General features: G+C 43.8%; 2 protein-coding genes across 3 annotated transcripts; one reads left to right on the top strand and one right to left on the bottom strand.

Moving 5' to 3' along the window:
- The first annotated feature begins 1,772 nt into the window (after window positions 1-1,772).
- nt5c3a (5'-nucleotidase, cytosolic IIIA) lies at window positions 1,773-12,134 on the top strand. Of its 2 annotated transcripts, none has more exons than XM_079275681.1 (8): window positions 1,773-1,945; window positions 7,940-8,038; window positions 8,278-8,347; window positions 8,676-8,808; window positions 8,889-8,978; window positions 9,538-9,700; window positions 9,813-10,013; window positions 10,773-12,134. In XM_079275681.1, the coding sequence occupies exons 1-8, from the start codon at window positions 1,808-1,810 to the stop codon at window positions 10,872-10,874; spliced, it is 996 nt and encodes a 331-aa protein (XP_079131807.1). In that variant the 5' UTR covers window positions 1,773-1,807; the 3' UTR covers window positions 10,875-12,134. The 2 variants fall into 2 exon arrangements, with proteins under 2 accessions (XP_079131807.1, XP_079131808.1); XM_079275682.1 differs by lacking the exon at window positions 1,773-1,945 and adding an exon at window positions 6,922-6,971.
- A 141-nt stretch (window positions 12,135-12,275) lies between these two features.
- Window positions 12,276-16,558, bottom strand: wdr73 (WD repeat domain 73). The gene is made up of 8 exons (XM_079275680.1): window positions 16,484-16,558; window positions 15,976-16,043; window positions 15,748-15,833; window positions 15,577-15,665; window positions 14,362-14,429; window positions 14,028-14,195; window positions 12,899-13,243; window positions 12,276-12,703 (listed from the first exon to the last, which is right to left on the bottom strand). The coding sequence occupies exons 1-8, from the start codon at window positions 16,549-16,551 to the stop codon at window positions 12,471-12,473; spliced, it is 1,125 nt and encodes a 374-aa protein (XP_079131806.1). The 5' UTR covers window positions 16,552-16,558; the 3' UTR covers window positions 12,276-12,470.
- Window positions 16,559-17,723: the final 1,165 nt, after the last annotated feature.

Here is a 17,723-nt window from a genome sequence, read left to right as displayed (position 1 = left end):
GCTATTTTGGAAAGCATAGAAGTGCAGCAATAAGGAGAGAGAATGAGGGATGTTTATTGATTCATTTGTAGTTTCCTTTGCTGTTTAATACTCTAGAAACTCTTCATGTAGCTGCAGGTTGCACCATCTGTACAGGTGGTGTAACGTGAGCAGCAGCAGCTGTCCTCCGTCTGCATACACACAGGATGCATTCAGGCACAGTATTGAGTGTAGGTCACCTGGTAGCTCTCAGAGCCCAACAGACAATCACTGAATGAATGTCCAAAGAGTTTTGATGGACAAGCAATGGGACAATGTAACTGTTTTGTTACCCACAGAACACAGATCATTAAAATATCACTGCTTTTAAAGAGTGTTCTGCTGCTTGTCATTGAGTTTTTACTGAATCCATGTGTGTTTTGTGCTGCTTTTATCACTTTAGAGGATGGGCAAAGCAGTCTATCTTAGGCTGTGATGTGGGTTTGGTTCATGCTCCTGAAAATCCATTAAATATATATGTCATTTGTTGAATGTCAGCCCCCAGGCACTGACACCAAACCCTGATGTTTACTGCTGATCTTTTAGTTTGCTGCAATCACACACATTGCAGTTTCTGTGGAAACATTTGCACCTGCTGTTAAATCCCTCTTGATGTGGTGGAGACCCCAAAAAAAGAAGGGGTAGTTAAGTACCGACCGGTAAATATACAAAATATACAACATTCTCATCAGGTTGTTTTATTTCGAGAGTTGCCTCTTCTTGGAAACATGACGTCAGTGGGTCATTTTATTCTCTCCTGTATTCATCCAGCGTCTCTTTGTTGACATGAAGAGCACGACTTTAGATCGATGTTTTGATAATTTGATGTTTTTTTGGGTCATTTTTTGGAGGATTTTCGTCGTCCTCCAGCCGGTGATGTCAGAGGCAAATAACCAACTGATAGCAGCTGACGAAGATTGTCTATTGAAAGGATGCTTCACTCGGTAGTACAGCACATTCTGCAGCAGAGGGTGTTATCTGGTACACATATTACATCTCCTGCATTTTAGTATTTTGTGTTCATGTATCTGTGGGACAATCAAATCTTCAGATGATGTTGGCTGCTATTAAAGAGCGTTGCAATCAAGTTCTAATTAACATATGAGTGTGTTATTCATATAATGTGTTGATGTTTTCTGTAGATGATCCTCAACACTACAATGAACTTGTGTGTTTTGAATTTATTGATTTATTTATGTTACTTATATTATTGACTTATTTTGGTATTTCCTGTTCAAACGGAAGTACATTATATTGACTTTTACAGAGTAAATGGGGGAATAATACGGCGTTATGGAAGACATCTGAAGCAGAGATGTAAGACTTTGAATACACAAAATTACCTCCTAGATCAGAGATAACAAGGTGATTTTAATATAAGTCAGAAAGATTCAGACTATTATGTTAGCTTACTTGACAAGTTTGCTAGCTTACCCGAAAGGTATGATATCTTATATGTTCATAAATAACGTGCAAATTAAGGTTAGCACTAACAATAGCGTAACATCTGAAATTATTTTTATTGTTGTTAATTTTACATAAATATAAGTATAAATACAATGTGTTAGCTATGAAAGCCCATCTCCGCCTTTTTTTCTTGAATTTGTTTTGTAAATTAAAAAAAAAATAATAATTTATTCATTATTTGTAGTGATTTTGAAACATCAAACAGAGTGAGCTGTTTCCGGTTCGTGCATAGAAGATCTTTGGCCACGTGGTTTTTGCACCAGTAGGAAGGCGCGTGAAGGCTGCTGGTTCGTTGGAGAGTTTTTTAACAGCGGACCCCATCATGGACAGGACGGCCGTGGTGAAGGTCGGAGCCGCTGCCAGCGCCAGCGTCTGTGCCCTGTTCGGCGGCGTGGTTCTGGCTCAGTACATCGTCGCCAAGAAGAAGCGAGCGGGGAAGAAAACTAGGATCATAGAGATGGTGAGTTAAAAAAATAACCCAAGACGCTCGCGCTGCGTCAAGTTCGACGGCAGAGACAATAACAGGAAGTGGCCGGAGTTGTACCTTCAAAATGAATGCGTGCGGTTGAGAACAAGTCTCGAAAAGGCCGTTGGGTGAGAGCAGTTTTTAACAATTAGGATTTATTTATAATTTTTATCGCAGGCGTGACTACTTACACCTCAATCTAATGTGTCATTGTGCTATCAAGTATGTGAAAACCTGCACTTTATATTTGAACAATATTATGAAACAATATTATTAAACCATATTATTAGATATTCAGGAATCACCAGGATAAAAAAACAAGTAGTAGTAGTAAATCAGGCATTAAATACATTGGCATCACTTTAGTATTTTAATCTATGGGACACCTACAGGACCTGTTCGCCTCTATTCTGAAAAATCACGTCCGGAAATTGCTTGGCAATAGTGGACCCTGCATGGTGCTGTGCGCAGGCGCGAATGACCCCGAAACAGCAGCTGTGAGGTTTTTTTTTAGAGGTCACCACAGATAATTTTTTCTTCTTCTTGTTCAGACACCAGACCGCTCTGACAGCAGCTGAGCCTCCGCGTGAGGCTCGCTGCGGCTCTTTGCGCGGTCCTGGGATGAGTTTGCTGCCGTTTCGGTCAGCGTGGAAGTTATGCAAGCCTCTGTGCAGCCTCCTAACCTGTCCGACGGGAATCATCCAAACATGCCAAAGTAACTGCAGACAATCAGGGGGCCAAGGGTCATATGTCGAGATGTATTTGACTCGGGTAGACAGACTTTGAAACATTCCTATACACATTCTGAATTATATCTTATTTATTTTAATTTGCCCGAACGGACAGTAACGTATGAATTATTACCGTATCTAACTCGTACATCACATGTTTACAGAACACTGCTTTTCAGAATATGTACACGTTTTTAAACTCTTTCAACGGATATTATTTGCATTTTTCTCAAGAATTTTGATTGTCATTTACAGTGTATGTCTTTTATAAAGGCATTTATTTAATTTCTATTTAACGTAAACACCATCTATAGAATACCCACGTGAGGGACTTATGTAGTTCCGCCGTGCGGAAGTGGTTGAAGACGCTACCAGCGCTCTCCGTTCTATAGTTTATGTTAACTCAAATGAAAGGTGTAGTTTTCTAATTGAACCCTTTATAATTAGAGGTTTTCCATAACATGGGTTTGTAATGGGAAAGTCTTGCAAATTCATGTGGTGAAGTAGTAGATAGTCAACGAGGAATCAGAGTCTCAGTAGAGTGAGTGGGTAGCTCTTAAAAGAGCCTTTTGCAGCAACACTGTTGCCGCCCGGTGAGCTGGTCACCAGGCCGTTGGAGAGACACTTCAACTGCCAATTACGCCGAAAGCAGCCAAGAAGGGGTATATAAGACCCGGCGGGTCTTATATAGTGACTGAGAACCGTGGCGAGTCAACTATCCTTCCTGCAGACAACATGGCGACACGTTTGTGCTTTCTCTTCCACCGTTGTGGGGATAAAACTCACACAAGATAACCGTTTTAAAACACAACTGTTATCGCAGCAGCAAGATGACAGTTTCCCCTTCAGACCGAGCTCCTCTTCGGCCAGGAGGACTCGTTTATTTAACCCCAGGAGGCTTCAAACTTCATATATATATATATCTCTGCTTCATGTATTAAAGCTGCATTCTCTCTAGTGTCCACCAGGGGGCGACTCCTCTGGTTGTATAGAAGTCTATAGAAAATGACTCTACTTCTCTCTTGATTTATTACCTCAGTAAACATTGTAAACATGAGTTTATGGTCTCAATCTCTAGTTTCAAGTCTTTTTCAACACAGCATGATGTTCATTTAGTACATTATGGTCCATTTAGAGTCACACAGACCGTAAAGCAGGGGATGCTTCAGGGCGGGGCTACACGGTGATTGACAGGTTGCGGCTACCAGAGCCGTATACGGCTTGCAGAAGATATTTAGAGTTTGTACTTTGCAGGCGTTTCTACATGATGTACCTCTACTATGATTCATCATGTCTCGAGTTATTCGACCACACCTTTACAGGTGCACACTTGAATGCTCTGTCTACCCACGCAGACACACACAAAAAAAGAGCATTATTTGAGTCAAAGTCTCACACAGCAGCAGCAGAGTGGCGGCCCTCCCCCTTTGTTTGCTCTGTTCTTTTGTAAAGTAGCAGTATTCACTCCGGCTGCTGGATAGAGACCGTTAGCGTGTTCCCTGTCCCGACCTTCAGCGTGGAAACTTGTGACCATCTGCTTTTGATGATGCCTGATTCTACAGGAGCACAAACATCCGCTCCGAGTCTAAAAACCACACGACGGCTTTTTACAGGGACATTCCTCTACGGAGCGACTTCTAAAAACCCAGCTGTGTCACTTCAGAAAAAACAAAGCACAATCTTTTCTTCATTCCTCGAATCTTTATTCCTCCGCAGAGACGTTGAAATGAAACACTAAAGATATCCAGTTCTGGAGGTCTGAAAGAAATCACGAAGCTATGGTTACCGTACTTCCCGGACTATAAGCCGCACCGGTATAGAGGCCGCACCCGCGAATTTTTAAAAGAAGGAAGTTTTCATAGATAAGCCGCACCGGACTATGAGCCGCAGGTGTCCCCGTTGAACGACAAGATGCTTTTAACAGTACTAAAGTTGTCTTCTTCTCTGAACATCATAACATGTCCGACTCGCTAGCTTCTAAGCTAATTTTAACATTGCCGCCAATGGGGAAATGCTATGTCCTTTACATTACAGTAACTCGGGGTGAAGTTCAAACCTTTTATTACCACCTGGCCTCTGAATGCTATGACTCATTATGGATGACTCAGCTCCTTCAAGTGTCTCAGAAAGCCATGGCGGTGAGACCAGCATGCACAAAAGCAGGACCCTGGAACCAGCCCCTCCTCGATAGAGTCCAGCCGGTAGTAAAGTTGTCAATCATACCGTCCTGGCAAAATGCCTGGCGGTTAAAAAAAAGAGTTCTTGCTGCGTTAGGTGAGGAAGAAACCTGCGTGAGTGTGTTCACCGTGTTCACCTCTGGAGGGCAGAACAGAGCTACAGTTGATCTGCAAAGTCTGTGTTTTCTTTTGGAGAAAGTAGATCTCCCGATGTTTTATTCGTGGAAAAGAAGCAGAGACAATACGACCAAAAGAACATGTGAATATTTCGGGTTTGCTAAAATACAATACAGTATACAGTCGTCAATTTACAGATGTTGCCTTTACACATGAGACCGGTTCTACTGCTGTTACACAAAGTGACAATAACAGTGGTATTACAGTTTAACATGCAGAAGGACAAAGACACTTATCGGGTCGATGTCGACTTTGTTTCAGTCACAGAAGGGATTCATTAAATATTTCTCCATTTTATTAAGTTGATTACGTTTTGGCAATTATTCAATATTGTTGTCCACATATGTTGACAAAAATCTCATGTCTAGTCCAATTTTACCCACATTTCTCACGGCACATTATCTTGCATGAGAACATGCGTGATGTGATGTTTTCGATTGTAGGATTGAGTTTTTTGTCAGTAGTGCGGACATTTCTCTTGTCAGTCGTGGACGGTGATATGAATAGCAATGGAAACCAGAAGGACCGCCGCCTCGGCTGCTTCCACAAATGAAAAAGGCCGGTAGTTGTTTCTGTAATCCTGCTGACAAACTGAAAACATCTCCCCCTCGGCGGTGGTAATGAGTCTGACCAGTGCTTTTATTTTACTGGCCGTGCTGCTTTATCAGCAGCAACAGACGTCGGTCACCATGACGACCTACAGCAGTTCCCAGTCGGGGTGGGGGCCACAGGCAGCTCGGAGGCGTTCATGTACTTAAACGTGTCCCAATGACATGTTGTATTTGTGGACCAGCTGTAGTGCCATCGGTCGTAGTAAGTGTACTCGTAGAAGTAGGACGAGTAGTCGCAGTAAGATCAGCACTGTAGGTAGCGGTGAGAAGAAGAAGGAAGTACTGTAGTCAGAATCAGACTGGAGGTCGGTGACGTTCCCTTCACAGATACACGATCTACACGCTCAACGCTCAAACTCAAAGTATATTACAAGGCCGACGTAATTATGTATGTGTATGAACACTGGATCTTTTATCATCAATCATAACTAGTTTTTACAGCCCTGTCTCTGATCTCTGATGATGTTACGTTGTAAACAACCCGTCAGTGTTTAAGCCAACAGGAGGAGAGCTAGTAACGTTAGCAGCACCGCTAACGAAAGGGTCCGCTACACAATGATGCGTTCAGGCTCTGTTCAGTGAAAATGAGTACTTGGGCGACAAGATTTGTATGTAAAAAGCTTATGTAGTTTATGTTTTCATGAACTGGATGCACGATCGGTGCCTCAGAGGAGCTGCTGTCCTCCGGAGACGAGAACACGAGACGACCTCGTGCTCCGCCGGCCTCGACTGCCTCGACCACGACTCCCAAACAACTAGGTCGCCGCTCTCCAATTACACTTCACCAAAATAACACTGGGCTCAGAGAGACTGCAACCATTTCTACATTTGAACATGCACCAGTACATCCAAACACCTGGAGTTCATAAAAACAACGAGCGGCTGCTCGCTCCGAGGCGTTAACACGAAAACCAGCGCGGGTACGAACCTGCGTGACTAAAGCGCCATCAGCAAAACAAAGCTTCAGAAACAAATATCCTCAATCTAACCAACATAACTTTCTCCATGAAATACATAAGCGACTCATCAGCATGGTCCCTGAAAGCACCTGGTTCACGGGGTCAACCAAGTGTATCATTTAGTGACCGCATCACCAACATTGTGTCTTTTTAAAACCCCGCTGTCAATAAACAATGTGTCGTTGTTCAACCTTCTGTCTTTATTATTCTGAGTGATGAATAATTGTGGGGCTTGAGCCTCTCTGTGTCGGGGGAGGGGTCATGTTGGGGCGACGCCTCCACGACTGTTGCCGTAGATATAAAAACCCTCTGCAGTCACGTAAGCCTTTCCTCGCTCTCGTTTTAGCTGACGCAACAGACCCGCGGTAAGTGTGTGTGTGTGTGTGTGTGTGTGTAAGCTGTTATAATTCAGACTCGACAGTTTTGGTTTGTTGTAACTGTAAAAAGAAAACACTGCGCGCTGCAACATCGTCCTGAATGTCGTCCTCTGATATTCGGCTGCTTTGACCTTTGACCTCAGTATTTGCTGCTCGTATTCATGAGATTGACTTCGACCAGGTTACGACATTACAACTGTTTGTATTTAACTGTTGATCGTGAAGCAGTGTTCCCTGTTTCAGAATATCCAGTTTGCGCCGAGTAACGGCGGGTTTGAGTTTCACTGCTGTCCGAGGAAAACGCCCCGAAAACCTATCTTTACTCAGCAGATATGAAGTTTAGGAAGTTCCTCTGGCTCTCTGCACGCTCGGATGAGTGTGTGTGTGTGTGTGCTGGAACTAGGTTTTTATTTTTAGTTTGTGTTCTGGGTTTCGTGTTTCTGTCGTGATTCATGAGGTGCTACAAAGCCTGATGCTGGTGTGTGTGTGTGTGTGTGTGTGTGTGTGTGTGTGTGTGTGTGTGTGTGTGTGTGTGTGTGTGTGTGTGTGTTTAATTATTCAGCTTTTTGCTCTTGTTGCCCCTCCTGCAACCCTCAACTGTCAGCGCTGTTGCATGAGAAAGAGCTTTTACAGATTCATATCTCTAGATCTATATACGTACGTATTGCTAGATCGATATGTCGCTCTTCAAAACAGAAATGCAGCAAAAGCAACTCGACGAGCTCTCCTGAATGTTCTCAATCACTCGATCCCAGGCTGTGTTCTGTGACATGTTCGTGTCCCCAAACACACTCCACCTCAATCCAAACCTCTTCACGTGCCGTCCTCGTCCTCTTCGTTACCGGAGCTCGAGCCACCGATGACTTTCAGGCATCTCTTACAGCGGAAGCGTCTGGTTTCATGCTGCTGCTGCTTTCCTCCCTCCTTTCTAACAACCTCTCTTCTCCCCCGTCCAGATGCCTCAGTTCGAGAAGTCGTCGGTCCACATGAGGGACCCCGAGAGGGTGGAGCAGATCATCTGTGGCCTCATCAAAGGAGGAGCCTCCAAACTACAGGTAGGACACCAAAGTGCTGTTCTGGTGAACTGGCGCCACCCGGTGGTGCTGAAGCTCCCAAGTCTTCAGCACCTGGGAAACCACTTTGAATGGATTCAGTCCTTTTCTGGTTGCTCTTGTTTATCATCTGGAACATGCACTCGCTTCGTGTTTTTACATGTTGAGACGTGTCTGTTGTGTCCGATGCACGAACTCCTCCGGTTGTGGAAAACGAAACGTTTTCTTTGTCTCTGTTGCAGATCATCACAGACTTCGACATGACGCTCAGCAAGTTCGCCGCCAACGGCAAACGCTGTCCGACGTGCCACAGTAAGTGCAACCAGAAAATGGGGCGTTTACGAGGCCTGATCCACTCTGGACTAGCGTTACCTGAGGTCGTTTGTAATCATTCCGGAGGTCGTTAGGCAGAGCCTTGGCATCATATTAGGGTTAAAATAAAGACTTCACAGGAAACACAAAGGGAGTGGTTTCTAAATCACTCGACGTCGCCTGGTAATACTCATCCCGTCATCAATGGCTTCAACGTCACCTGTCGGTGTCTATTTTTGTGACCACACCGTTTGTGAATCTTGATTTCAATGCGTTTTTCTTGCTCGTTTGAAACCTGTATTCCAATGTTGTCGTCTTCTTTGTGCAGACATCATCGATAACTGCAAGCTGGTGACGGAGGAGTGCAGGACCAAGCTGCTGCAGCTGAAGAACAAATATTATCCCATCGAGGTCGACCCTCATCTCACCATGGAGGAGAAATACCCGTTCATGGTGGAGTGGTAAGAAAAACGAGGAAGTAATTCTGCTCTCCTCTTTCCACACGGCTTCACACCGACACACGCGTGTTGTTTGTTTGCAGGTATTTCAAGTCGCACACGTTACTCGTGGAGCAGCGGCTGGAGAAAGACAAGCTGGCCGAGGTGGTGGGAGAGTCTGACGCTGCCCTCAGGTGCGTGTTCCTCAACGCTTTCCAGGCCTGTTGCATTGTGGGTATTTAGCTGACGGTGATGTAGAAAGGCCACAACTGAGTGAGGAGGTTTTGTACTCCGAAGACAAAATGCTGTACGATGTGTTTGTGTCTCTAATGTGATCATTTAAACACCGTCAACTCATTTATTCATGTTTTCTGATGCGGTTTCATATTTGTTTGGGGATCGTTTGCAAAAATAGAAGAAAAATCACTGGACTTTATTTGGATTTACTGTCCATTGATGAACACAATGCTACATGTTTATCCATAAGTTCAACTCTTTAATTAAGTATGCCAATAAAGAGCTGCAGGAGCGGAACCCGGACATGAGTCGAGACAAAAGGTCTGAACAGCAGCTGAACACATTGAACTGTTCTGTGATATGAAGTCAGTAAATCCCTGATTTCTGCTGTAATCCAGACTCCAGTGGAAGAATCGGTGTGATGTTAACGCGTCAGCCCTGCAGCTCTTCTATAAACGTGCATGTTAGCGGTTGATTGAGCCTCTCGCTGACGGGTCCCTCTGGGCTTGCTTTCAGGGACGGATATGAGCAGTTCTTTGACCGCCTGCAGCAGCACAATGTGCCCGTCTTCATCTTCTCCGCTGGCCTCGGCGACGTCCTGGAGGAAATCATCCGCCAGGCCGGAGTCTACCACCCCAACGTCAAGGTCGTTTCCAACTTCATGGACTTCGACGAAAACGTGAGTCGTCCGCCGTTCTTCTTCTTCTTTCCGCTTGTGTTGGAGTCCGACCTCGCGGATAAAGAAAGACTGAATGTCTGATCGCCTGTTGGATCTGCTCCTCTTCTCGCAGGGCGTCCTGAAGGGTTTCAAAGGCGAGCTGATCCACGTGTACAACAAGCACGACGGCGCGCTGCGGAACACGGAGTACTTCAAACAGGTGAAGGAGTACTGCAACGTCGTCCTCATGGGCGACTCGCTGGGCGACCTCAGCATGGCCGACGGCGCGCCCAACGTGGAGAACATCCTCAAGATCGGCTTCCTCAACGACAAGGTGCGCATGAACGAGGGTTCTCAAAAAAACACACAGAACATGGCCAATGGGTAGAAATCCTCAATAAACTGAGTTTCATGGAGGGATCGCAGACTGTATTCAAGACGTGGACGTAGTCACCCTGACGCCATTGCTTTGTGCGTCTTGACGATACCGCACAAATTCTGCAACTTCCAGGAAGAGTTTTGAGTCCCGACACGATGCCAATCACACTAATTCCCTCTCTAATATCTATTTTATATCGCTGCGTATTTATTCAAGCTTCTCACCAAAAACTACATTTTACATTTGAACACATCATCATGACATTGTAACTTACCTCAGCTGAATTCTCACTGAATGGAGCTTGAAGGCATCGTAATGTAACTCAATGCAACCTTCGCTAACGTTAGCTGTTATCTTATCTAGCCAGGCATGACATTGCTGCTAACGGCTAACAGCTAACGCTAACTAGCGCTCTTCCTGACGGTTTCAACACGGATTTGTTAACAATGTAGCGTTACCAAGGGAAGAATAGCATCCAGGTTTGTCGTATAGTTTGCACATGTGCAGCAGCGGTAGCGCGGGTTGTACGGATCGGGTCGCGAGTGACACAGTGTGTAGTTGTCCCTGTTTAGCGTAAACGAGCTGATGGATGATGTGATGTCAGATTGGTGCACGTACTCGACGTACTCGACGATAGCCGATGTGTTTCTGGTTCTGGTGTCGGAAGAACCGCGACGCTGCTTTCTGAGAGTTTCCTCCTGTCTCACTCTGCAGGTGGAAGAGCAGCTCGACAAATATCTGGACTCTTACGACATCGTCCTGGTGAAGGACGAGACTCTGGAAGTGCCCAACGCCATCCTCCAGAAGGTTCTGTAACTCCACCCCCAGCCGTGGGCCCGTCAGACTTCTAACACCAACCTGAACCTTCGCCGCCGGTCCAAACGCCCTCCACTGTCTCTGGATCGACCTTCCAACTCCGTTCCCCCAACGGCGCCCTTTAAAAAGCCTTTCTGCAAAAGACGCTTTACGTCTCCTGACTGAAGCGTTTCAAACGTCCACGCAGCAGCGTCTCCGGCGTCTTCTGTCCGTTTTCAATTGTTTCCTGATGTTCCCTCTCTGTCGTAACCAAAAGTGAGATAAAGCCCCAAACACACACTCTCCCTCCGTCTTTTATAATTTGCACATTATTGTTACAATTGTTGGACTATCTTTGATATGGTAACAGCTGTTAGAGCTGTCCCTGCATGTCAGATGTAGAACATGTAAACGCTGCGCTAGAGCTTGAGGAATTAATTGAGGACATGGAGGACGGCGGCAATATAGTGACCACAGACACTGTTTTTGTTTTTTGGGGGGGGGGGTTGGCAACATAACTTAGAAGATGTGAGGAAACGCACTTTACATTCTCGTGCACGGCGTAAATCAGCCGGCACATTGGCCTACTTTGTGGCAGCCATCTTGATTTTCTTGCGCTGAGGGGCCATGTGTCTACGTCGGCTTTATTTAAACCCTAATGTTCTCAACCGGCGTCACATGAACACACAGACGAAGCGCTTTGCTCTTGGAACACTCACTCATTTTGAATGTGTGAGCTTCTGCTGACACAACAGTCGAGTGTTCTCCGTGGTCTGAGTAATTAAGTGATGGTCATTAGCAGGGAGGGGAACAGTCAAACCCCCCAAACCAAAGTAAGAGGTGCTGCAGAGTGACAGGATTACGGTATATCTAGACGTGTGTGTATGTATGGGCTGCCTGCGGCTCATTAAAACCCAGCATAAGACCTATTTCATTGAATCGACTTCTCATTCTGTGGGTAACATTTGAGCTCTACCTCTGAACATATTCATCCAAGTTGTTTTAGGGGAGGTGTCCCCGGCTCCCTCTGGTCTGTTTTAAATGTGTTGCTATCACCTGCATGTTGCCTTCTCTTTTCGTTAAAAATCAATAAAACGGGGAATAGTGTCATGCTGTATATGTGGCCGTTGTATATGGAAATCATATTGTTTTATTGCATTTTGGAGGGATCTCCATAGGCATGGACGGGTGTGTTGTATTTTTATAAGCAGTTTGCTTTCTCTCTCTTTCTTTGATGGTGTGATTTGAAAATACAATAAAATATAATTTTGTGAGCCGTGACTCTGGAGCACAGACTGGATCCAAATCTGGACTAAGAAGAGCTCTGAAAGCGTTAATACAACAATGATATATCCATTACATCATGACATTCCGCTTCCTGTGAAAACATCTCAACAGTTGCACGCTCCTTCATGAGCACCGGAACGTTTTATTTTCGTAAATAGAGGCAATTCATACAGAGGGAATAGTCCTGTAAGGGTCCGTCCACCAAAGGTTCGAGTCTAACCGACATCCATCACAACCAATCTGTTCTCCTTAAATCCATTGAGCCGTGTCTCTGAGGCAACACCAGCTCCTTTCCTCTTCCCAGGTGAACTAGATCTCCGCTTTGACCAGTTAGCAGCTGGCAGCCGATTGGTCGACCCAGTCCCACACGTGGACGGAGCCGTCTGAGGCCGCAGACAGCAGCGTCCTCGGCCGCTCGGGATGCCAGACGTGGGCGGTGACGAACACGTCGTCGCCGGGCTGCGACGAAACGGCGTGACCGCGGTGCTCGAACAGAGGCTGGACTTCCCGAGACTCCGTCTGCCAGACCGACGTGTTGTAGATCTGAACCGCTCCACTGAAACCTGCAGAGAGAGGCGAGCAGTTAACCAGCTCAGAGGAAACCTCAGTTGGCGTACCGGGGTCAGTACTCGGAGAGCTTTACCTTTGGACTGAACAAAGCTAACACTTTCCCTTCATTTCCAGTCTTTATGCTAAGCTAACTGGCTGTAATTCCACAGGTGGGATACATATTCTCATGTATGCACCTGTGAACTCACCCGACACCGCGATGCAGCCGTCCAGCGCCGGAGCCCACGACGCTCTGACGTCCGGGTTGCAGCGACCCGATTGGACGTCCAGCTGAGCGCGACTCACGGCTGCTGCAGGGTTCCTCAGGTCTGAAATCACGGCCTGTCCAGCGGAGGACAGTCTGACGACGCTGCAGGAGGACACGTCCGTCCACCAGAGGACGGACTCGCCCGAGGACGCTGGTGGAGGGTGACGCTGAGGAGCAGCAGACGTCCGAGTGTCGGCGATGTAAACGTTCCCGCTCGAGCAGCCGGCGAGGAAGACGACGTCGTCCACGAACTGTAAAGAGCTCAGAGGATCATCCGAGTCCGTCTCTGTCAGACCAAAAGGACGAGAATCTGAGGAGCAGCCAAACTTCTCTTCACAATATCAGTTCGGTGCTCATCCACTCACCTCATGATGAAGTCATATTACTTTTGGGGGATTTTGTTATTACACTGACTTTTGTCGGAGTAGATTATATTTTAAGACATGCTGTACGATGACTATTTTCGTGAAATGTTACGAAATTTATGTTTTCATCAAAGTTTATTGGCCAAATACTGGTGAAGTATTTTAAATGCGCTCGAGGAATCCACTTTCTTTTTTATTGTTTTTCTTGCGTAGCAAACGGGCTACAACTGCATTTTGTTGTGCAACCGTGTGTTTCACAGTGACAATAAATGATGCTTGAATAACATAAAGAATCGATATATATTATATTATATTATATCCTAACAAAGAGTTCAGCTCTGTGTGTTAAAGGGAACAAGATTGTGTCTCTTGCTCGTGTGTACTTCTGATAATACTCTGATAAACCTGGTATTGTGTATTGTGATACTCACTTCTCTTGTTCTTCTGATCTGAATTAAGTTACATTGATACACGTTATCACAAACTAAGACGGTAAATGTAAAGTTAGCTGGTGTAACGGGTTACAACAGTCATACGATGTATGAAGAGGATCTTTAAAAAAAGGTTTTTAAAAAGTATTAAGTTGAACTTCAGGATTGCTGCTGCTCTGACGAGCTTCCAACAGAAAAATGAAATGCGTGTTGAATGAGTGAGCGTGAAGATGAATGAGAGTTAAGGGAGCTGCACTCGGTATCTCAGTGTTACCCAGCGCGTAGAGGATCTGTCCCGAGATCAGCTGAGTCAGCTGGACGTCGCTGCTCTGAGCTCCATGAAGAACTCGAGAGGAGAGTCGAGCTGCGATCCTGAAGCTTCCTCCTTCTGAAACACTCCTCCTCTTCCTCCCCTCTACACGCCCCGTCAACCTGATCACGTCTGTCATTGGACGAGCGAGACAACCAATCGCATTGTGAGGAAAACACGACATATTTTAGATTCAACTTAATTCACAACTGTAATCCGAATGATGAGACGTATTCGTATTCTGGAAATATTAACGACAATCAAACGTCGTCTTTTCTTTCAGGTGACTTGAACTCACCGCTGTTGTCTCCTCCCACGCTCCACACCTGCAGGTCGGAGGTCAGCCCGTCGTTGGTGACGACACACCTGCGGCAACAAAAGCCTCCGTCATGCTTATTATCACACCATCAACATCATCCATCACTGATTCCTGAATCACTGAAAGCCTGTTTCCTTATCGCTGCATTTGATGTTTAAGTTATTAACTGTTCATCACCAGCTCCGCTACAAACTGTCAAAAAACAAAAGATATTCACTTCACAAACTTTTTTTTAAATTGGTTTATAAATGACTAGTGATTAATCTAATATCAGAATTGTTGCCGATTGATTTTGTGTCGATCTATTGATCTATCGATTTATTGACTACTTGTGATGGCTGTAATATTGACGGGTGTTCAAGTACAAACACAACTAGCAGTTGTGTGTTTTTAATCTTTCATGAGTTTTTGTAATATTTAGATCATAGAAACTCATTTTCTAACGTCCTGTTGTATTTGTAAAGTTTTTAAACTTTAAGCACTTTGAAAGATGTTGTATAAATAAAGTGTATTCATTCATGTGTTCGGTATACAGCAGGAGTCAAGATAAGAAGGTACAAAGTGCTTCGTAAATATTAAAATGTAAAATCATCTTAAATTGCTTCTAACTTTCTACAATTTATTTTTTTCTAAATGTTTATTTCATTTATATTTAAATATATATGTAAATATTTATGCAAATACTTAAAATATATATATATATATATATATTTGTCTAGATGTTGTATTTTCTCTTTTCTTCACTTTTTTTTTCCTCTTGCATTTTTTGGAGAGACGGATTTTCCCCAAAATGCAAACACTTCAATTATCTGACTTAAGAAGATACGACACATCGGTACGATTAATCTCGTATCATGTTAAAATGATTACTCTGACTTTTTGACTGTTGTGTTCTTTGTCTTTTGGTAAAATGTGATTGAGAATTGAGATGATTTTGGGCATTTCATAGACTAAATGTTGAATCAAGGAACAATAGCATCAGTTCTACTTTGGGGTTTCTTCTTCTTCGAAGGTGTTTAATTGGCTTTACGTTTCCCTATCTGCGTTTTATCTTCACTTCAATAAAGCAAAGCTCAGGAATGAAGCTTTGAAACCAACATGTGACAGTTCGAGCTTCTAACTCGACGTAAATGGAGAGACGAGAAAAAGAAAAGCGACACAAAGTTCATTCCAGGTGAGTTGTTTCCCTCTCACCTCGTTCCTGGGACGTGTCTGAGGACGCGGACAGGACCGTCTGTCAACCCACCGTGGACAACTTTAAAGTCCCGCTCTGCACAAAGACCCTGAACACAACACAGCCACAGCAGAGGCATAACGTGACGTGTGGATGTTTGTAAAAACCCAAAGTTTGGAATAATCTCTCACCTTATTGTCATCAGCGAACAGTTTCAGAGGCAAATGCAGCTCCAGGATTTCATTTGTAGACGGACTGAATCCTGCGACGCACACGGCTGGAAACACAAAGATAAAAGGTTCCGTTTGACTTTAAATGCAATTAACGCTTATTCTGTGTGCCAAATTTGCATTCAGACCAATTTGAAATGTAATATTTTCAGATAATGAGTATTGCTAAAATGTAAAGTATGAACTCACTCTTCCCTGACGTCCACTCCAACACCTGGGTGGGATGTTCAAGCTGATACACGTGAAGATCTTTGTACCTGAAGGTATTTATTTAGATCATTTTAGAAACATCACAATACTATTTACACATATGTGGCAGTGTTCGGTTACTCTTTAGGGAGGTTTCATGTTCACATTTTGTCTTTGATGGTATCATGTTTTTGTTCTTCAAACCTGCAGTATTCACACCAGACTCCATCCAAAACATGACACATTTATTGTTTTCCTATCTCAGGGCTAAGCACACCTACCGTAACTATAAAACACGACTTATTGTTCCTAATTAATAGAATCCACTCTTCAATTGGTAATGGATATATTTAACTTAGACCACCGTAGATGAGTTTAATGAACAGATAATGTTGTGTATCACTTAGGTCTGCTACGTGCATTAAAATCAAGCCGAATTAAAACACTTTAAACATGTTAAAACACTTTAAACATGTTAAAACAAAGAGTAAACTTCTTAATTTCTCACGTTTTCAGGGACTCGATAAACCAGTCATCTAAAATATCATTAAAGTCAGTTTCTTCCATCTTCAGCATCCTCACGTGACCGTCTGTTGATGTTTCACTTCCGGGTCCGTCTCGTTCTCGAGCGTCTTATTGTTGACGCTGACGCTCACAGCGCCCCCTGCTGGACATGAGCCACTGGATTTATTTTCACTTGTCTTACTTTTCTGTTCACAAACATTTTACATTCAAACATTAAACAGACGAAACTGAGCAAACAGAACGCAGACCGACCGTGGTGAGAAGCTTGTCCTCAGTATTTATTCACAGACATATAAATAGAACTCACATTGACTATCTTACAGAAAGAGAGAAGAAGAAGTGTTTTCCTACCATGGCTTAAAAAAAGATAATTTTGACAATATATTTAATGATTTAGTGTTTTGATTTTTTAAAAGTAATACAGACAACAACAATGCTCTTTGTCTCTATTTGGTGGTTTAAAAATATTTTTATTTTAATATTTATTGATAATTATTGTTTAACAATAAAAGATAAAGTGTGTGGGGGGAATGCAATGTCACAGCTTTTATTTTGAAAGTACAAAGAAGGTTCTAACAGGAGGAACCTTCCCTTCCACTGGAGAACCAAATGTGGATCATGCCGCCGCTGAAAATAGTCTCTATACATGTTTTGTAAACAATCATGAACAATAATTACTGAATAATTCCACATCTGCTGTTTTCACCGTGTGTCTTTGTTTGTGTTTGCAGCTGAACAATAAAGCTTTGATCAAACTAAACTGTGACTTGAACATGAGTGAGCTCAACCTCTGCAGACGCTGAATATTATCAACAGGGGCACGAAAACTCCAAACATCTGTGGTGTGACTTTAGTTTGACCAGTGGCGGGCCGTCAGGGCCTGCAAGGCCTTCTCTGCTGGCCTAAACAGAATCACAAAGCTATTTATATTTTAAAAAAATAATAATTTATTTTATAATTTAATAATTTTTCTTAAATGCACTACATGTATTATAATTTATAAAAATATTTTCCCCATTATCTTATTTTCTCATTGCACAGCTACTGTCTTCCTCAGTTGCTCTCAGATCTCACCTCTCTGTCTCTATGTAAGAACAGCCAGAGGCCTGCAGACTGGGCTCTGCCGCCAGTGCAGATTAAAGTACATGGGGGCAATATTGTTGATTGTCATAGTGTTCAACCAATCAGATCTTTAGTTTGACATGTTGGGCGTGTTCTTTGAC

The sequence above is a fragment of the Melanostigma gelatinosum genome (assembly GCF_949748355.1).
Source record: "Melanostigma gelatinosum genome assembly, chromosome: 9".
Taxonomy (NCBI): Eukaryota; Metazoa; Chordata; class Actinopteri; order Perciformes; family Zoarcidae; genus Melanostigma; species Melanostigma gelatinosum.
The sequence above is the reverse complement of the archived record's forward strand: the minus strand, read 5'-3'. Positions and strand labels throughout refer to the sequence as shown.